The sequence below is a fragment of the Somniosus microcephalus genome, chromosome 13 (genome assembly GCF_052327205.1).
Source record: "Somniosus microcephalus isolate GS21.2 chromosome 13, FLI_Smic_1.0, whole genome shotgun sequence".
Taxonomy (NCBI): Eukaryota; Metazoa; Chordata; class Chondrichthyes; order Squaliformes; family Somniosidae; genus Somniosus; species Somniosus microcephalus.
In genome coordinates this window covers 81,198,620-81,219,533 of record NC_140999.1, presented here as the reverse complement: position 1 = coordinate 81,219,533, position 20,914 = coordinate 81,198,620, and the positions used below count along the sequence as shown (strand labels likewise).

Here is a 20,914-nt window from a genome sequence, read left to right as displayed (position 1 = left end):
GGGCCTGCTTGCATTTCCTGTCACTGGCCCGGTTCCGATGTCAACGCAATGTGCTTACCTGATCCAGCGGCGTAGTTAGTGCGATGTGCCGGCTGGGATCAGGTGAGCACTCTGCAGCCAATCGGGGAGGGGAAACTCATTCATGAGTTTGATAGTAAAGACTGTCAAACTCATGGAAAGTACGGGTGCCCAAGAGACTAGTTTAACTTTAATTAAAATTTTTAAAAAACATCCCAATAATTAAATAAACTATAAATAACTTTAAAAAACTATTTAAAACAATTAATAAAATTTTTGGAATTTTTTTTTTTACTAATTCGGGTCTAAAAATAAACTTAACTCACTGTAAAGTCCTTAAAAACAATGAAGCTGTGGAAAAAATTTAATAATTTTAAATAATAGACCGCTTACCTTCAAGAATCCACTGCTTACGCCTCCTTTTTTCATTTCCAAAAAGTTCAGTCCCTTGCACACACGCAAACCTGTCTAAACGAAGGAAGTTCAACGCGTGCGCGCAGAGTCCTGCGCGCACGCGTTGGACCTCTTAACCCCATAGTTCGATGTAGAGGAAATGCCGGTTTCCCGTGCATGCTGGAATCCGGCACTTCCAACGGGCCCACGCGTGAGTACACCGTCCGTACTCACGCGTTGGGACCGGAATTACTGCACCAATATATGTTAATGATCTGGACGAGGGAATTGGATGTAGTATCTCCAAATTTGCAGATGACACAATGCTGGGTGGGAGGGTATGCTGTGAGGAGGATGTCGTGAAACTCCAGTACGATTTGGACAGGTTGGGTGATTGGGCAGAAACATGGCAAATGCACTATAATGTGGATAAATGTGAGGTTATCCACTTTGGTGGCAAAAACAGGAAGGCAGATTATTATTTGAATGGCAATAGATTGGGAGAAGGGGAAGTGCAAAGAGACCTGGGTGTTCTTGTGCACCAGTCGCTGAAGGTAAGCATGCAGGTGCAGCAGGCGGTTAAGAAGGCAAATGGTATGTTGGCCTTCGTAGCAAGAGGGTTCGAGTACAGGAACAAGGATGTCTTGCTGCAGTTGTACAGGGCCTTGGTGAGACCGCACCTTGAGTATTGTGCGCAGTTTTGGTCGCCTTATCTGAGGAAGGACGTTCTTGCCATGGAAGGAGTGCAGCGAAGATTCACCAGGCTGATACCTGGGATGGCAGGAATGACGTATGAGGAGAGGTTGTGTCGATTGGGCTTATACTCACTGGAGTTTAGAAGATTGAGAGGGGATCTCATCGAAACCGATGAAATTCTGTCAGGCCTGGACAGACTAGATGCAGGAAGGATGTTTCCGATGGCCGGGGAGTCCAGAACCAGGGGTCATAGTTTAAGGATAAGGGGTAAGCCATTTAGGACTGAGATGAGGAGGAATTTCTTCACCCAGAGAGTGGTGAACCTGTGGAATTCTCTGCCACAGAGGGCGGTGGAGGCCAGTTCATTAAATATATTCAAGAAGGAGTTGGATATATTTCTTAAGGCTAAAGGGATCAAGGGATATGGGGAGAAGGCAGGGACAGGGTACTGAATTTGGATGATCAGTCATGATCTCATTGATTGGCGGAGCAGGCTCGAGGGGCCGAATGGCCTACTCCTGCTCCTATCTTCTATGTTTCTATCACTGAAATGAAACGGTGCAGTTTAACACTTTTGAGTGCTGAATGTCTTTTAGAACCTTTTGTTAACTGCCAAAAATGCCTATAGAAGATCTTTGGATTCCCTTTATGTTAGCCGTCAATCTATTCTTGTACTATCTCTTTGCGTCTCTTATTTCCTTTTTCACTTCTCTACTTTTCATATTCGTCTTGATTCTCCCGTGTATTACAAGCTGACTTCTGTCATATGGCCTCTTTTTCTGCTTCATCTTCGTCATTGAGGGAGCTCTGGCTTTGGTTGCCCTCACTTTCCCCCTTGTGGGAATGTTTTTTCTCACATCCCCCCTAAACCTCCTGCCCCTTACCTTGAAACTATGCCCCTTGGTTATTGACCCTTCTACTAAGGGGAAAAGTTCCTTTATAACTAACCTATCTATGCCCCATATAATTTTGTACACCTCAATCAGGTCCCCCCTCAGCCTTCTCTGCTCTAAGGAAAACAACCCTGGCCTGTCCAGTCTCTCTTCATAGCTGAAGCGCTCCAGCCCAGTTAACATCCTGGTGAATCTCCTCTGCACCCTCACATCCCTCCTATAATGTGGTGACCAGAACTGCACACAGTATTCCAGCTGTGGCCTAACTAACGTTTTGTACAGCTCCATCATAACCTCCCTGCTCTTGCCTTCATTAGCCGTGGCATAGAATATAAGTATCCCATATGCCTTTTTAACTGCCTTATCTACCTGTCCGGCTGTCTTCAGGGATCTATGTACATGCACACCGTTCCTCTGTCCTTCCTAGGGTCCTACCATTCATTGTGTATTCCCTTGCCTTGTTTGTCCTCCCAGAATGCATCACCTCACACTTTTCAGGATTAAATTCCATTCTGCCCATCTAACCATCCCATCTGTATCGTCCTGTAGCCTGAGGCTTCCCTCCTCGCTATTTACCACTCCACCAATTTTTGTGTCATCTGCGAACTTACTGATCATACCTCCTACATTCATATCTAAATCATTTAATGTACGCTACAAACAGCAAAGGACCCAGCACCGATCCCTGCGGTACACCACTGGACATAGGCTTCCAGTCACAAAACAACCTTCAACCATCACCTCCTGCCACTAAGCCAATTTTGGATCCAATGTGCCAAATTGCCCTGGATCCCATGGGCTCTTACCTTCTTGACCAGTCTCCCTTGTCAAAAGCCTTACTGAAGTCCATGTAGACTACATCAACTGCACTACCCTCATCCACACACCTAGTCACCCCCTCAAAAAATTCAATCAAATTTGTCAGACATGATCTCCCCCTGACAAAGCTATGCTGACTGTCCCTGATTAATCCCCGCCTCTCCAAGTGGAGACTAATTCTGACCCTCGAATTTTTTCCAATAATTTCCCTACCACTGATGTTCGGCTCACTGGCCTGTAATTCCCTGATTTATCCCTACTACCCTTCTTGAACAATGGTACTACGTTAGCTGTTCTCCAGTCCTCTGGCACCTCCCCTGTGGCCAGAGAGGTTCTGAAAATTTGTGTCAGAGCCCCTGCAATCTCCTCCCTTGCCTCACACAGCAGCCTGGGATATATCCCGTCAGGGCCTGGGGATTTATCCACTTTTAAGCCTGCTAAAACCGCTAGTACCTCCTCCTTCTCAATACTAATTTGTTCAAATATATCACAACCCCCCCTGCCTGATTTCTATGCCTACATTCTCCTGAACACACTTCAGAAATTCCTCCCCTTCTCTGCCCTTAACACAATCACTGCCCATTCAATATTGGAATAGTTAAAGTCCCCCATTATCAGTACTCTATAGTTATTGCACCTCTTTGTAACGCCCTCGCAAATCTGCTCCTCGATCTCCATCTCACTATTTGGTGGCCCTCATAATAGACACCAAGTAGCGTAACAGCTCCTTTATTGTTTCTCAACTCCAACTAAATAGATTCTGTCTTGGATCTCTCTTTCTAACACTAATATTTTCCTTCATCAATCTCGATTTTTCTGATATCTCCTGAAGACGTTGTACCCAGGAATATTAAGTAACCAGTCCTCCCCTTTTTTGAGCCAGGTTATATGTACTGTCACTTGTACCAGGGGCTCTGGGTATGTACTCTCCTCTGTTCTCTCTTCTCCCCCCCCCCCCTCCGCCACCCTTTCAGGCAGTGCATTTTAGATCCTAACCACTCGCTGCGTAAAAAAAGTTTTTCCTCATGTCTCCTTTGATTCTTCTGCCAATCACCTTAAGTCTGTGTCCTCTGGTTCTTGACCCTTCCACCAATGGGAACAGTTTCTCTCTGTCTACTCTCTCTAGATGGGGGAGGGGTGCTGCAAATTCGCAGTGTTCTGGGCTCAGCAGTTCCCCTTTGCCCTTGTTTGTGGCAGTTTGACTCTTATTGCGATGGCAGTATGTGATTGTTTGACCTTTGTTCCCAGGCCCCCAGATGCCAGCCCGTCAGTGAGAGATGGGGAGGAGCAGCAGCAATACTGCAGGGCTGGGCCTGCCTCATCCTCCAGGGCCCGGGTTGCTAAGCCCAGCCAGTCCAACTCCAACGTGAAGTGGGTGAACGCGTCCTCTCGAAAGCTGCCCCGGATGAAGAAGTGTCAGCGGACCCAGAAACAGAAGGAGCAGATGCAGCGGGTGCGCAGGGCACGGGAGGCCGTGATCCGCAGGAAGTGCGCTCCGCAGTGGATCGGCAGCTCCAGTGACGGGGGCTCCAGCAGCAACTCCGAGCTCGATGAGGTCATCGCCTGCGACAATGGCCAGGCCAACCATCAGGATCCTCTGGGTACAGTACCTTAGTCAGTATTCGCTCAAATAGAATTGGGAACTGCTTAGGAACGTCATGATATGGAGAAGCAGGGAGAAGTAGAGCTCAAGGGAGCTCGGAGCTCTATCCCTCCCCTGAGCTCTACCCCTCCCTCCCCTTCCCTGAGCTCTATCCCACTCTACCCCTCCCTTCCCCTCCTGTGAACTCTACTCCTTCCCTGTTCGAAAGTCTGGTTTTAGAACGCAATTTTGGTCCTAATTGCGGATTACTGTAATTTGAATTTGCCTGGAGGCGCTAAAACAGACACCTGCAGGTTTAGCACTCAAGCACTGATTAGATGCAATTTTCGTGGAGCAGTATATGTGGGCTCCTCGCACCCACTACCACTGAAGGTGTGGAGTGTGCTGGCTGACACACAGCGACACGTTGCAGGATAGCTCAGGGACCGAGTGAGAGGGCGCACGGGTTCACGGACGCTGCACTGGGGGTCCTGGTGGAGGAGGTCCAGAGGAGGGGGAGATGTCCTGTACCGGCAGTGGGGGAAGGACGCCACCTTGCCCTCCTGTCCCTCTCTCCTGCAGCAGCTGGTGCTGCTCTGCCTGGCCTCATGTCCTCCTCCCATTCCTTGTCCAGACCAAGACGGATTTGTTAAGGGAAGGTCGTGTCTGACAAACTTGATTGAATTTTTTGAGGGGGTAGATGAGGGTAGTGCGTTTGATATTATAGTATATATGGACTTTAGCTAGGCTTTTGATAAGGTTCTACATGGCAGACTGGTCACAAAGTTAAAAGCCCATGGGATCCAGGGCAAAGTGTTAAGTTGGATTCAGAAGCAGAGGGTAATGGTTGATGGGTGTTTTTGTGACTGGAAGGCTGTGTCCAGTGGGGGTCCGCAGGGCTCAGTACTAGGTCCCTTGCTTTTTGTGGTATATATCAATGATCTTGACTTGACTATAGGGGGTATGATTAAGAAGTTTGCAGATGATGATACTAAAATCGGCTGTGTGGTTGATACTGAAGAAGGAAGCTGTAGACTGCAGGAAGATATCAATAAATTGGTCAGGTGGGCAGAACAATGGCAAATGGAATTCAATCCGGAGAAGTGTGAGGTAATGCATTTGGGGAGGGCTAACAAGGAAAGGGAATACACATTAAATGGTGGGACACCGAGTAGTATAGAGGAACAAAGGGACCTTGGAGTGCATGTCCACAGATTCCTGAAGGTAGCAGGCCAGGTAGATAAGGTGGTTAAGCAGGCATATGAAATGCTTGCCTTTATTAGCCGTGGCATAGAATACAAGAGCAGGGGGGGGTTATGCTTCAACTGTGTAAAACACTAGTTAGGCCTCCGCTAGATACTGCGTGCAGTTCTGGTCACCACATTACAGGAAAGATGTGATTGCACTAGAGAGGGTACAGAGGAGATTTACAAGGATGTTGCCGGGAGTAGAGAATCTTAGCTATGATAGGCTGGGTCTGTTTTCCTTGGAATAGTGGAGGCTGAGGGGAGACCTTATTGAGGTGTATAAAATTATGAGGGGCATAGATAAAGTGGATAGAAAGGACCTATTTCCCTTACCAGAGGGGTCAAAAACCAGGGGGCACAGATTTAAAGTAATTGGTCGAAGGTTTAGAGGGGATTTGAGGGGAAATTTCTTCACCCAGAGGGTTGTGGGGGTCTGGAACTCACTGCCTGAAAGGGTGGTAGAGGCAGGAACCCTAACCACATTTAAAAAGTACTTGGATGTGCACTTGGGATGCTCTAACCTATAGGACTACGGACCAAGAGCTGGGAAGTGGGATTAGGCTGGATAGCTCTTTGTTGGCTGGTGCGGACACGATGGGCCAAAATGGCCTCCTTCCGTGCTGTAACTTTCTATGATTCTATGACCCCATGCAAGATGTTGATGACCAAACACTCCCTTTCTCCTGGTGACTCCTATAAGGTGTCCAATAAGGTACAGTAGCACAGCACTTGATCTTTTTAAGTGAAGTCCTCAGAGAAATTCCAGAGTAAATGTTGGTAGTGTTGGTGAAGTCTTGACAAAGTGTCCCAGGAAGTCTCCCAATGTGTTTCAAACATCCTCTTCAAACCTCCAGCAGCAAGTGAACAGTAAAAGGTTTTCTACATTGCAGAGGATTTTGAGCCCTACTTAATGACTTGTTTACTCACAATCAGCTGGTCGCTGTTAGGAGAGGGCATTAGGTCAAGTGCTCGCCGCCAAAATGTCACGCAGCCTCTTTAATGAGCGCTAGCAGGCAATTTAAGAACATAAGAAATAGGAGCAGGAGTAAGCCTTTCGAGCCTGCTCTGCCATTCAATGAGATCATGGCTGATCTTCGACCTCAACTCCATTCACCAGCCCTATCGCCATATCCCTTGATGCCTTTACTAGTCAGAAATCTATCGACTTCTGTTTTGAATATACCCAATGACTGAGCCTCCACAGCCCTCTGGGGTAGAGAATTCCAAAGATTCACCACCCTCTGTGTGAAGAAATTTCTCCTTATCTCAGTCCTGAATGGCCTACCCTTTATCCTGAGGCTGTGGCCCCTGGTTCTAGACTTCTCAGCAGGGGGAAACATTCTCCCAGAATCCACCCTATCAAGCCCTGTAATAATTTTGTATGCTTCAATGAGATCCCCACTCATTCTTCTGAATTCAAGAGAATACAGGCCAAGTTTACTCAATTTCTTCTCAAACAACAGTCCCGCCATCCCAGGAATCAATCTTGTGAACCTTTGTTGCACTCCCTCTATGGCAAGTATATCCTTCGTTAGGCAAGGAGACCAAAATTATACACAGTACTCCAGGTGTGGTCTCAGAGGCCCTATATAATTGGAGTAAGACTTCTTTACTCCTCTACTCAAATCCTTTGTAATTAAGGCCAGCATACCATTTGCCTTCCTAATGGCTTGCTGCACCTGCACATTCACTTTCAGTGACTCATGTACAAGGACACCCAGGTCCCTTTGAGCATCTGCATTCCCCAATTTTTCACCATTTAGGAAATACTCTGCCTTTGTTTTTTCTACCAAAGTGGATAACTTCACATTTATCCACGTTATATTCCATCTGCCATGTTCTCGCCCATTTAAGTGGCAATCAGCTTCTTAACATGCCTAACTGGTAGCTGTTCCTAGTGATGGCTTCAACTCCTTTACCAAGATGGTGTCGAATCATAAAGTTACTGCACGGAAGGAGGCCATTTCAGCCCATTCTGTTCGCGCCGGCCAACAAAGAGCTATCCAGCCTAATCCCGCTTCCTAGCTCTTGATCCGTAGCCCTGTAGGTTAGAGCATCCCAAGTGCACATCTAAGTACTTTTTAAATGTGGTTAGGGTTCCTGGCTCTACCACCCTTTCAGGCAGTGCGTTCCAGACCCCCACAACCCTTTGAGTGAAGAAATTTCCCCTCAAATCCCCTCTAAGCCTTCCACCAGTTATTTTAAATCTGTGCCCCCTGGTTTTTGACCCCCCTGCTAAGGGAAATAGGTCCTTTCTATCCACTTTATCTATGCCCCTCATAATTTTATACACCTCAGTAAGGTCTCCCCTCAGCCGCCTCTATTCCAAGGAAAACAGACCCAGCCTATCCAGTCTTTCCTCATAGCTAAGATTCTCTACTCCCGGCAACATCCTTGTAAATCTCCTCTGTACCCTCTCTAGTGCAATCACATCTTTCCTGTAATGTGGTGACCAGAACTGCACGCAGTACTCTAGCTGAGGCCTAACTAGCGTTTTATACAGTTGAAGCATAATCTCCCTGCTCTTGTATTCTATGCCACGGCTAATAAAGGCAAGCATTCCGTATGCCTTCTTAACCACCTTATCTACTTGGCCTGCTACCTTCAGGGATCTGTGGACATGCACTCCAAGGTCCCTTTGTTTCTTTATACTACTCGGTGTCCTACCATTTAATGTGTATTCCCTTTCCTTGTTAGCCCTCCCCAAATGAATTACCTCACACTTCTCCAGATTGAATTCCATTTGCCACTGTTCTGCACACCTGACCAATTTATTGATATTTTCCTGCAGCCTACAGCTTCCTGCTTCAGTATCAACCACACAGCCAATTTTAGTATCATCTGCAAACTTCTTAATCATACCCCCAATATTCAAGTTTAGATCATTGATATATACCACAAAAAGCAAGGGACCTAGTACTGAGCCCTGCGGAACCCCACTGGAAACAGCCTTCCAGTCACAAACACCCATCAACTATTACCCTCTGCTTCCTGTTTGAGCCAGTTTTGAATCCAACTTGACACTTTGCCCTGGATCCCATGGGCTTTTAACTTTGTGACCAGTCTGCCATGTGGAACATTATCAAAAGCCTTGCTAAAGTCCATATACACTACATCAAATGCACTACCCTCATCTACCCTCCTTGTTACCTCCTCAAAAAATTCAATCAAGTTTGTCAGACACGACCTTCCCTTAACAAATCCGTGCTGATTATCCTTGATTAATCCGTGCCTTTCTAAATGAAGATTTATCCTGTCCTTCAGAATTCTTTCCAATAATTTTTCCACCACTGAGGTTAGGCTGACTGGCCTGTAATTACTCGGTCTATCCTTTTCTCCCTTTTTAAACAAGGGTACCACATTAGCAGTCCTCCGGCACCACACCTGAAGCCAGAGAGGATTGAAAAATGATGGTCAGAGCCTCTGCTATTTCCTCTTTTGCTTCGCTTAACAGCCTGGGATACATTTCATCGGGGCCTGGGGATTTATCCACTTTTAAAGCTGCTAAACCCCTTAATACTTCCTCTCTCTCTGTTTATTTCATCTAATATTTCACACTCCTCCTCCTCCCTGATAGCAATGTCTGCTTCGCCCCTCTCCTTTGTGTCTTGCGCTAAATGTGGGCTAAACTGGTGTTTCAGCTTAAGAACCCATCTTGGCCACCTCGGAGGCTCTTTAGTGCCTAAAGTATCCGGGTAAAGTTGCCGGCAATGTATTTGACCCCTAGGTCTCTCTGCTGATCCACACCCTTCAGTATCTTTTTATTGAGTCTGTATCCCATTCCTTGTTTTTCTCCCAAAATGTATTACCTCAGACTGATCCCCATTAAATTGCATTTCTTCACCCATTTCACTAACCTGTCTGTGTCCTAAAGTTTTTGTTTTACAATTCTCCTCACTCTTTGCCAAACTGCCTACGTTTGTGTAATCAGCAAATTTCAAGTTTGACTTCCCTATACCCAAGTCCAAATCATCTATATATTACACATATATATAATATCAAAAGTTGATGCAGCTCTGACCCCTGGGGGCACCAACGCTTCCCCAATCTGAGCAACACCCGTTTACCCTTACTCTTTGTTTTCTGTCCATCAGTCAACTCGCTTTCCAAGCTGCTACATTTCCTCTTGCAACATACGCCTGAGTTTTTCTAACAGGCCTCTTCTGGGAGACATCTTATCGAATATCTTCTGAAAATCCACATACACCACATCTACTGAATTCCTGTTATCTATTCAGTGGGTCACTTCTTCAAACAAATCCTTATTAAATTTGACAAACACGACTTAGCTTCAACAAATCCGTGCTGGCTGTCCTTGATTAACCTATACATTTCTAAATACTTAATACTAAATACCTCAAATTATGGATTGGAAGAGGTTTCCCAAAGCTGACGTTAAATTAATGGTCTAATAATAGACGCGCCAGCCGAATGGATAAAAACTGGAATACGGCCCCGTTCATCTGCAAAATCTACTCGGCTGAAAATGGACGACTTGGTGAATCAGGAGGGCAGCCTCTTGCTTCTTGAGAGGCGTGGAGAAAGGTGCCCACCCTGCTCGTCTACTCCCAGGTTATACCCATCTGCCTGCCTGCAGAGAAAGACGAGTACTTTTCATTTGATTGGAGATTGTTGCGAGAGGTAATATTGAAGGACCCCTGACAGCCAAGAAAATAAACAATTATTCATGGAGAGCAGTCTCACTCAGGTAAAAATCTTCCCCAATCTTTGCCCAGTCCAGACCACCGCTGTTAGTTAGCCGTAGAGTTATAAACACATCCTCCAGTATGAATAAAGTAGGAGGATTCAGGGCACAGCAGTCGACTGATGTGATCGTTAAAATAATCAGCATTTGGAGACCTCCTCGTCACCACTGATCTGCCCTGATATCTGAGGACCACCCAGAACAGCCTCCCAAAGGGAAGACCCCCTGAAGGAAGTGTTGGATGTTGTGGGCCTATAACCCAAGGGGCCGAGAGACCCACATGTTTGTGGTCTTGAAGTGACTGCTGAACCCTGTGGAAACTGATTGCCTGTCCAGATAGAGCGTTTTAACTTGATGAGGAACCACTGCGCACTCCTTCACACAAACACATGTACTGTAGCATAGTGTTACTGGACTAGTAATCCAGAGACCTGGACTAATAATCCAGAGACATGTGTTCAAATCCCACCATGGCAGCTGGGAATTTAAACTCAATTAATTAAATAAATCTGGAATTAAAAAGCTAGTATCAGTAATGGTGATCATGAAACTATCGGATTGTCGTAAAAACCCATCTGGTTCACTAATGTCCTTTAGGGAAGGAAATCTGCCATCCTTGTGCTATATGGGAATCTATGTCTGGCCTATGTGACCCCAGACCCATAGCAATGTGGTTGACTCTTAACTGCCCTCCGTTGTATTCAAGAAGGTGTATTCACCACCACCTTCTCAGGGGCAATTAGGGATGGGCAATAAATGCTGGCCTTGCCGGCGCCGTCCACATCCCGGGAACTAATTTAAAAAAAAAGCTCCAGAATTCTCCCTTCTCCCTCGCGGACATTATATTTTTAAGTTTGTTAAATTGACATGCTTAGATTGAACCCCCAGAGATGAATTGCCTTCCCCCAATTCTGAGAGCACAGATGAGCAATGACCCTCCATGTCAGCTGTCTGAAATGAGTCTGCCGCTGGGCAACATTAAATATCTTCCACACAAAGAAGCTCACTCATCCAGCAGAACCCAGCATTCTCATTACATTTCCAAACATCAGCAAATTCTGCACTTTGAAATGTTATCTTGGTATCAGATATTAGCAGTGTTATTATGAAGAAACTAAATGCCGGTCTCATTCATTAAATTTGTAGATATAGTGCATCAAAAAATTCAACCAACATGCTAAAATATAGTCAATAAATAGTCGCCTAGCCTATCTGATTAGAGAGCTAACGATATGTTGCAAAGAAACTTGTTAAGCATTCAGAACTTAACTATGTCCATTGTTAACTAGCCAGCCAGCAGTCTTCAGGAACAGCCACTTATTTTAAAATGCAAGCTTTGTTAATGCAGCTTGCTGTTCCTTGGAAGAGCCTGTAGAGTGAGCATGTCTTGTTGACTGGGTTAGTGCTTTATGCCTGGAGGTGATGAGCCAGGATCTCGTCAGCACTGTACCTGCCATGTGTGATGTTTCTTTCAAGCGGGGCTGTCGAGGAAGCATAGCTGAAGATGATGCAGGAGATGGGCCGGTGCCCTTCATCCAAGAAATGCCTCCCAGAACCTGCGATGGAAGAGGGTGGCGCTGCATCAGGGTGATTCTCATGGGATGACGCACAGTGTCGTCACAAAGGGCTCTCGTGATTTCAGTGAAGTCCGGCCAGCAATTCAGAGATGAGCACATGTTTGGATTGGAGGTGGATTCGGCACATCATTGCTCGATCCAGAATCTGTTCCATCACCCGCACTCCCACCCCACCACCTGTTGATCATTACTCTACAGAACACACAAATTCCTTCCCATATCTGAATGGTCGCAGAGGAGGCAACCGATTTACAAACACGTGCGTAATGACCTCCCTTGCCGCATTTACTACACACAGCCTCCCGGGCAGGGCACTTCAGACGGGGGTGCCGGGCGTTCCTGCAGAAATAACACTTCTGAATCCTAGAGGCAACAGCTGCCGAAGTAGAAACTGTTTCGGAATCTGGTAAACCACTCCTATTAAATCCACATAATTCTCTTTCATCCGGAACTGCCGAAACCACGGTCGCAGGCCGATCAAAGGGAGCATAAGAATCCGAACTTCTCTGAGCCAAATCCAATGTAGAGGCTTGCTCAAAAGCGCTCTTAAGATCCAAGGTCTTATTTTCTAATAATCGCTGACGAATTGATCTAGACAGTAATCCATTAAAAAATGCATCCCGTACCGACTCTTCCCTATATTCTTCTGCAGACACGGCCCTATAATTACAGTCAGCACCAAGGCGCCGGAGTGCCTGTAAATAGGCATCCAACGATTCTCCCGCCTGCTGCCTACGGGCAGATAAAAGGTGACGTGCAAATACCTCATTTTTGGGTTTAACAAAAATCTTTTCCAATGTAGCAATAGCCAATTCATAAGTTTCACAGTCCAAAATATACTTGTACACATCCGGAGCAATGTAGTTGATTAGTATATCCAACTTCAGAGATTGCTGATCCAACACACCCAAAAAGTTTTTAAATGTACGATACCAATGTTTCCATTGATCATCCACTCCTGCAGAATTAGGGTCAGCATTAAATCGTTCCGGTCGAAGAAATCGAAGATATTGTTCCATTATAGCAAAAGGTTAATAAATTGAAATGAAAAGTAAGTTGCCTTTCAAAAGCTAGGCTTTATTAACCTTAAAATCCAACAGTACATCTTAAGTTCCCAGTCTCAACCAGACTGTGGAGAACTGAATTTAAGATGGCCACCACAGGTCACATGACATCAACTAACCAATAGGTTTATAGCATATATCTCAAGGCAGGAAAACAGGCAACCAATTACAATGCTTCTTATAAAACAAGAATAATCACCACAAGTATCCCCTAGCTGAATTAGTTTAAATGCTTTCTGAAAGCATGCTCAACACCCTCTGCAGCCTTTGTGCTCCCAGGAACTTACCTTGTCCAGAGAACACCACCCAATTATCGATAAGTGTAGCTTTTTACAAAAGTCCCGAAGCCAGATGTTGAATCCTACGGTTCGGCTATTCCTCTCCATCGATCTGGACATGACTGGTAATAGCCCGGAGACGGCAGGCTGTTACAAGAAGCAAGGGAGGAAATCGCGGAGGCTCTGACCATTTTTCAATCCTCTCTGGCTACAGGCGTGGTGTTGGAGGACTGCTAACGTGGTACCGTTGTTTAAAAAGGGAGAACAAGATAGACCGAGTAATTACAGGCCAGTCAACCTAACCTTGGTGGGCAAATTATTGGAAAAAATTCTGAGGGATAGTATTAATCGTCATTTGGAAAGGCATAGATTAATCGAGGACAGTCAGCATAGATTTGTTAAGGGAATTTTTTGAGGAGGTAACCAGGAGGGTCGATGAGGGTACTGAGTTTGATGTAGTCTACATGGATTTTAGCAAGGCTTTTGACAAGGTCCCACATGGCAGACTGGTCAGAAAAGTAAAAGCCCATGGGATCCAAGGGAAAGTGGCAAGTTGGATCCAAAATTGGCTCAGTGGCAGGAAGCAAAGGGTAATGGTCGCCGGGCGTTATTGTTACTGGAAGGCTGTTTCCAGTGGGGTTCTGCATGACTCAGTACTCGGTCCCTTGCTTTTTTGTGGTATATATCAATGGTTAAGACTTCAATGTAGGGGGCATGATTAACAAGTTTGCAGATGATACAAAAAATGGCCATGTGGTTGATAGAATTACATAGAATTTACAGCACAGAAACCGGCCATTCAGCCCAACAGGTCCATGCGCCACACGAGCCTCCTCCCACTTTCCTTCATCTCACCCTATCAACATATCCTTCTATTCCTTTCTCCCTCATGTACTTATCGAGCTTCCTATTAAATGTAGTGAGGGGTGAAACAGAAGTTTGGGGTAGTCGGATACGTTAAGTTCTGATACTTAAGGGTGTGTTCATTAGTCATCACACAATAGTGACCATCCATATTATAAGCTACCTTAGTCCTATTTCACTTCCATGTTGTTAACTTTACTGATCCAGTGGTAGGATTGCCATCATAGGTATCAGATGGTAGTGCACATACCAGACTAGAGAACTCAAAAACACCACATCGGGCCGATAGTGAGGAAGAAAGCTGTAGACTGTAGGAAGATATCAATGGACTGGTCAGATGGGCAAATGGAATTCAGTCCGGAGAAGTGTGAGGTAATGCATTTGGGGAGGGCTGACAAGGCAAGGGAATACACAATAAATGGTAGGATACTGAGAAATGTAGAGGAACAGAGGGACCTTGGAGTGCATGTCCACAGATTTCTGAAAGTAACGGGACAGGTAGATAAGATGGTTAAGAAGGCATACGGGATACTTACATTCTATGCCTCGGCTAATAAAGGCAAGAGAAGGGAGGTTGCGCTTGAACTGTATAAAACACTAGTTAGGCCACAGCTAGAATACTGCGTGCAGTTCTGGTCACCACATTACAGGAAGGATGTGATTGCATTAGAGAGGGTATAGAGGAGATTTACGAGGATGTTGCTTGGGCTGAGGAATTTTAGCTATGACGAAAGATTGGATTGGTTGGGGTTGTTTTCTTTGGCACAGAGGAAGCTGGGGGGAGACTTGATTGAGGTGTATAAAATTATGAGGGGCTTAGATAGAGTGGATGGGAAGGACCCCTATTTCCCTTAGCAGAGAGATCAATAACCAGGGGCATAGATTTAAAGTAATTAGAAGGATTATGGGGAGTTGAGAATTTTTTTCTCCGAGGGTGGTGGGGGTCTGGAACTCACTGCACGAAAGGGTGGTAGAGGCAGAAACCCCCATTGCATTTAAAAAGTACTTAGGTTACCACAATTCAAATGCATATCCAAGAGGCTCCAGACCAGGAGCTGGAAAGTGGGATTAGGCTAGGTAGCTCTTTTTCAGCCGGCACAGACACAATGGGCCGAATGGCCTCCATCTGTGCTGTAAATGTCTATGTTTCTATGATTCTAAGAAGTGAAACGTTGTGAACTCTGTCCAACTGGAGTTCATTCATTCATCATTACTCGGTTGTGCTCCTTCAGTTCAAGATGTCCCGTGTGGTATACATGCTCAATGGGGCTCTTTCAGCAGATTGAACTCACTAGATGTCCACTGAAATGACTGGTGCTGCATATAGCACTGTGAAATAGATCTCAAACCCTTTTGCAATCAGTAAATCAAAAAAGGCCCTTGAAGTAACTGGTTTGGGATCACAGCTCTAGGACTGGCCTGTATATCTATAGAATTAGCGAGTGTTGCAGCTATACAAGACTTCTTCAGTGTTGGGCAGTCCTGTTCACCAGCCTCGAGAATGTTGGTCACAGTGACCCCTCTCTCCAACAACCAACCTTCTAGTTCCAGTCTCCAAGGTATGTTCAGAGCCCCCACCTGTACATCTCCTCAGCTGAAGTGTCAGTATGTTTGTGCAGGATTGTATCTCAGATTCCTATCAAGCGAAAGTATCATTGATGCTCAGTCCCCTTCTGGTGTCTCGTGACGTGAGATTGCCGAGTGGAATGTTCTGGGTGACCTGAGAAGGGAAGTTCAAGTTGGTTCTGGCTGTAAATTATCTTGAAGGAAAAGCATTCTCCAAGTTGGAGAATTAAAAGGAAGAGATCTGTTTCTTCATCATTTAAAGGAAACGATCTGTTCCCCCGAGGAATCCGTTATGTAGCTTTTGACATTTCTATGTTTTTCTCTCTGCTTCGCCTTTGCACCGTTCTCACTGCGGGCAAGACCAGAATTAGGGGTCATAAATATAAGTTGGTCACAAATAAATCCAATAGGGAATTCAGGAGAAACTTCTTTACCCAGAAAGTTGTGAGAATGTGGAACTCGCTGTCACAGGGAGTAGTTGAGGTGAATAATACAGATGCATTCAAGGGGAATCTAGATAAACACATGAGGGAGAAGGATCGTAGAATAGTACAGCACAGAAGGAGGCCATTCAGCCCATCGAGTCTGCTCCGACTCTTTCAAAGAGCAATCCAGTTAGTCCCACTCCCTCGCTCTTTCCCCATATCCCTGCAATTTTTTCTCCTTCAAGTATTTATCCAATTCCCTTTTGAAGGCTACTATTGAATCTGTATCTACCGCCCTATCAGGCAGTGCATTCCAAATCCTAACCACTCGTTGCGTAAAAACGGTTTTGCCTCGTGTCACCTCAGGTTCTTTTGGTAATCACCATAAATCTGTGCCCTCTTGTTATCGACCCTTCAGCCATTGGGAACAGTTTCTCTTTATTCACTCTATCTAAACCTTTCATGGTTTTGAACACCTGTATCAGATCTCCTCTTAGCTTTCTCTGCGGTAAGGATAACAGCTTCTCTAGTCGATCCACGTGACTAATCCCTCATCTACCTCATCCCTGGAACCATTCCAGTAAATTTCTTCTGTACTCTCTCCAAAGCCTTCACGTCCTTTCTAAAGTGTGGTGCCCAGAATTGGACACAATACTCCAGCTGGGGCTGAACTAGTGTTTAATAGGAATAGAAGGATATGCTGATAGGGTTAGGTGAAGAGGGGGTTGGAGGAGCCTCGAGTGGAGCATAAATACTGGCATGGACCTGTTGGGCCGAATGGCCTGTTTCTGTGCTATAAATACTTTGTAGTTACTATCATTTGCTTTTTTGTTATCAGCACTGGATAATAGAGATGCCTTGGAGGTGTTCACACACACTAATGACTAAGATGGCTGCTGATATAGAGATTGGAACTGATCAGGAGGCTATAGTTAACCTTTGGAAATAATCAAACTGTAAAACCATCTGCTCGCTCCACAGACCCAATGGATGAAGACGATGTTTTAGTCGTTGAGCCACTGACCGGCTCCACTTTGCCGGTTAGTGAGGAAGTGAACATCACATCCAGTGACAGTGAGGTGGAGATCATCAATGTTGTAGATGATGAAAGGTAAGGTGACTGAGCAGCCTGTCTTCCCTCCTCATCGGGATACTGCAGGCTAGATGTGGGCAATGCCTTCCCCCAGATGCTTGAGTGGGTGGGATTAGGCATAGGGTTCGGCTGTAGCAGTGGTCGGGGTAAAGTGCAGTTATTAGCAGGGTGCACCTCCTGTGTGTCTCTAGATCAGTCGCATGTTGGAGATGGTTCCTCAGCTTGTTTTGTTGTCAGCATTTGGTGAGTCTGGGATGTGCACTAGGCACCGTCGGATTGTAAGGTTCTCTTTCCTCCGTCGTCGCTCTAATTCTGCTCGCAATCCGTGCAGACCCTCGGTGTCGGGAACCTGGATCGGCCACACTGTGAAGAAACCAACAAACTCCAGGCTACAGGCTCCACCTGGACACCAAACCACCTCCGCGGAGATCGTAGACCTTACACTCGATGATAACGGTAAGGATTTGACTTGGTTTTTTCGTGTATTGCTCCCACGTGTTTATAGTTTATATGCCACTTTTACACCCTTCTCTCAGTCACGTACTCGGACAGAGATAGCCTGCTTCAAACTCTTTCCCAGCCTTGACTGCCCACTTGTGCTGTTAATTATACTCATATCCCAGTGAGGAAGCCCTGATCTCTGTTGGCTCCCCTGGAGTTTGGTAGAGGAGCTGCTTCAGAAGGCCGTTGCAGGCAGACGTATCTCTTTGCTCCCAGAAGACGCAATGCACTCGTTATGGTCATTCAATTTGTACTGTGGCCTCCATCATAGAACCTGTTTTCAGCGTTGTTTTTAAGTAGCATTATTTTCTCTGCTTTCACTGAGAAAGAAAGAATTTGCATTTATATAGTACCTTTCACAACCTCAGGACGTCCCAAAGCGCTTTACAGCCAATGAAGTATTTTTTGAAGTGTAGTCACTGTTATAATGTAGGAAACACATCTGGTTCACTAGTGTCCTTTAGGGAAAGAAATCTGCTGTCCTTACCCGGCCTGGCCTATATGTGACTCCAGACCCACAGCAATGTGGTTGACTCTTAACTGCCCTCTGAAATGGCCTAGCAAGCCACTCAGTTATACCAAATCGCTACGATAAAGCATAAGAAGAATAAAACTGGTCAGATCACTCAGCTTCGACCTAGGCACTGGATTCATGTATGACAAAGACACACCCAGCCCCTTCTACTCTGCAATGTCCTCCTCGCAAACATTTAGGGTCTTGTGCCAAAATTGGGAAAGCTGTCCCATAGACTAGTCAAGCAACAGCCTGTCATAGTCATACTCACAAAATCATACCTTTCCAATGTACCTGGCTCCTCCATCACCATCCCTGGGTATGTCCTGCCCTCCCTTCCCCCCCCCCCCCCGGCAGGACAGACCCACCAGAGGTGGCGGCACAGTGGTATACAGTTGGGAGGGAGCAGTCCTCAACATTGATGCCAGACCCCATGAAGTCTCATGGCTTCAGGTCAAACAGCTGTGATAAGAATGAAGTGCGTGCTGTGGACCTGTTGGGTATAGTATTGATCCCGAATGCACTCAAGACTTTGCCACTTGTGAATTTGGCAGAAACAGTTTGAAAAATGTTATTACATTATTTAATTGTGGCTTCATTATTTAAAATCTTTCAGCTTGCGGTTGAATGAGGCTCCTCACATAGCAGCACAACATGTGGAATCCTGTAAGAATGGCCTGGGGTGGACTCATGGTCATTTTTAGCAGGGCAGTGGAGTCTGTTTACTTGCTGACTTGGGAGGGGGAAGTGGTTAATAATTCAATTCTAAAAATGTATTTTGGGGCAGGTGATCAAGTATTCAGATGTGCTGGTTCACACTTCATTCTGTCTCTGATTCTTATGGCAGATTCACTCACTGTACTGGGTGATCACCCGCCTGATGACTCCCTCAGTAGTCCTGAAGTCGTGCAGTCAGATTTGGTGAAGGGTTCACCATCGGGAGTATTGCTGTCTGTTAACATCACTACAACAAACTTACCGTGTGCATCCTTCAGTGCCACTGCGGCTTGTACATCTACAGTCACCTCAGCAGCTTCCCACATGGCGTCAGGTAGTGTATCGATTTTCTAACTATCCATCTTACCCTTGCGGTCCTGGTATTGTACTCGATCACCGCGCCAAGCAGTACCATCCAGTCCTGGTATTGTACTCGATCACCATGCCAAGCAATACCCATCCAGCCCTGGTATTGTACCCTGTATCACCATGCCAAGCAGTACCATCCAGTCCTGGTATTGTACCCTGTATCACCGTGCCAAGCAGTACCATCCAGTCCTGGTATTGTACCCTGTATCACCATGCCAAGCAGTACCATCCAGTCCTGGTATTGTACTCGATCACCGTGCCAAGCAGTATCCATCCAGTCCTGGTATTGTACCCTGTATCACCGTGCCAAGCAGTACCCATCCAGCCCTGGTATTGTACCCTGTATCACCGTGCCAAGCAGTATCCATCCAGTCCTGGTATTGAACCCTGTATCACTGTGCCAAGCAGTATCCATCCAGTCCTGGTATTGTACCCTGTATCACTGTGCCAAGCAGTATCCATCCAGTCCTGGTATTGTACCCTGTATCACCGTGCCAAGCAGTATCCATCCAGTCCTGGTATTGTACCCTGTATCACCGTGCCAAGCAGTATCCATCCAGTCCTGGTATTGTACCCTGTATCACCATGCCAAGCAGTATCTGTCCAGTCCTGGTATTGTACCCTGTATCACCGTGCCAAGCAGTATCCATCCAGCCCTGGTATTGTACCCTGTATCACCGTGCCAAGCAGTATCCATCCAGTCCTGGTATTGTACCCTGTATCACCGTGCCAAGCAGTATCCATCCAGTCCTGGTATTGAACCCTGTATCACCGTGCCAAGCAGTATCCATCCAGTCCTGGTATTGTACCCTGTATCACCGTGCCAAGCAGTATCCATCCAGTCCTGGTATTGTACCCTGTATCACCGTGCCAAGCAGTATCCATCCAGTCCTGGTATTGTACCCTGTATCACCGTGTCAAGCAGTATCCGTCCAGTCCTGGTATTGTACCCTGTATCACCGTGCCAAGCAGTATCCATCCAGTCCTGGTATTGTACCCTGTATCACCGTGCCAAGCAGTATCCATCCAGTCCTGGTATTGTACCCTGTATCACCGTGCCAAGCAGTATCCGTCCAGTCCTGGTATTGTACCCTGTATCACCGTGTCAAGCAGTATCCATCCAGTCCTGGTATTGAACCCTGTATCACCGTGCCAAGCAGTATCCATCCAGTCCTGGTATTGTACCCTGTATCACCGTGCCAAGCAGTATCCATCCAGTCCTGGTATTGTACCCTGTATCACCGTGCCAAGCAGTATCCATCCAGTCCTGGTATTGTACCCTGTATCACCGTGCCAAGCAGTATCCATCCAGTCCTGGTATTGTAAAATGATAAAGGGATTTGCTAGAGTAGATACAGAGAAAATAGTTTGAAATTAGAGCTAGGCCATTTAGGAGTGAAATCAGGAAGCACTTTTTCACAAAGGTTGTGGAAATCTGCAGCTCTCCCGTAAAAGGCGGTGGTTTGTGGGGTCAGTTGGCGTTTACAAGATTGAGATTGATAGATTTTTGTTGGGTAAGTTATCAAGGTGTATGGATTAAAGGCAGGTACATGTGTTGAGGTACACATAGCCATGATCTAATTGAATAGTGCA

The 20,914-nt window shown here is 46.0% G+C and overlaps 1 protein-coding gene across 7 annotated transcripts in view; it reads left to right on the top strand.

The window, feature by feature from the left end:
• LOC147108444 (uncharacterized) overlaps positions 1-20,914 on the top strand; it is a 100,111-nt gene that overhangs the window by 22,595 nt on the left and 56,602 nt on the right. For all 7 annotated transcript variants that reach the window (XR_015080597.1, XM_086005086.1, XM_086005084.1 and 4 more), the window contains exons 3-6: positions 4,068-4,420; positions 17,109-17,238; positions 17,552-17,676; positions 19,083-19,286. Coding sequence is in view for 6 of the 7 variants with exons in the window: in XM_086005086.1 (XP_085861212.1) it covers positions 4,068-4,420; positions 17,109-17,238; positions 17,552-17,676; positions 19,083-19,286 (812 nt within the window). In the remaining variant the exon portion in view is untranslated. The remainder of the gene's footprint in view (positions 1-4,067; positions 4,421-17,108; positions 17,239-17,551; positions 17,677-19,082; positions 19,287-20,914) is intronic.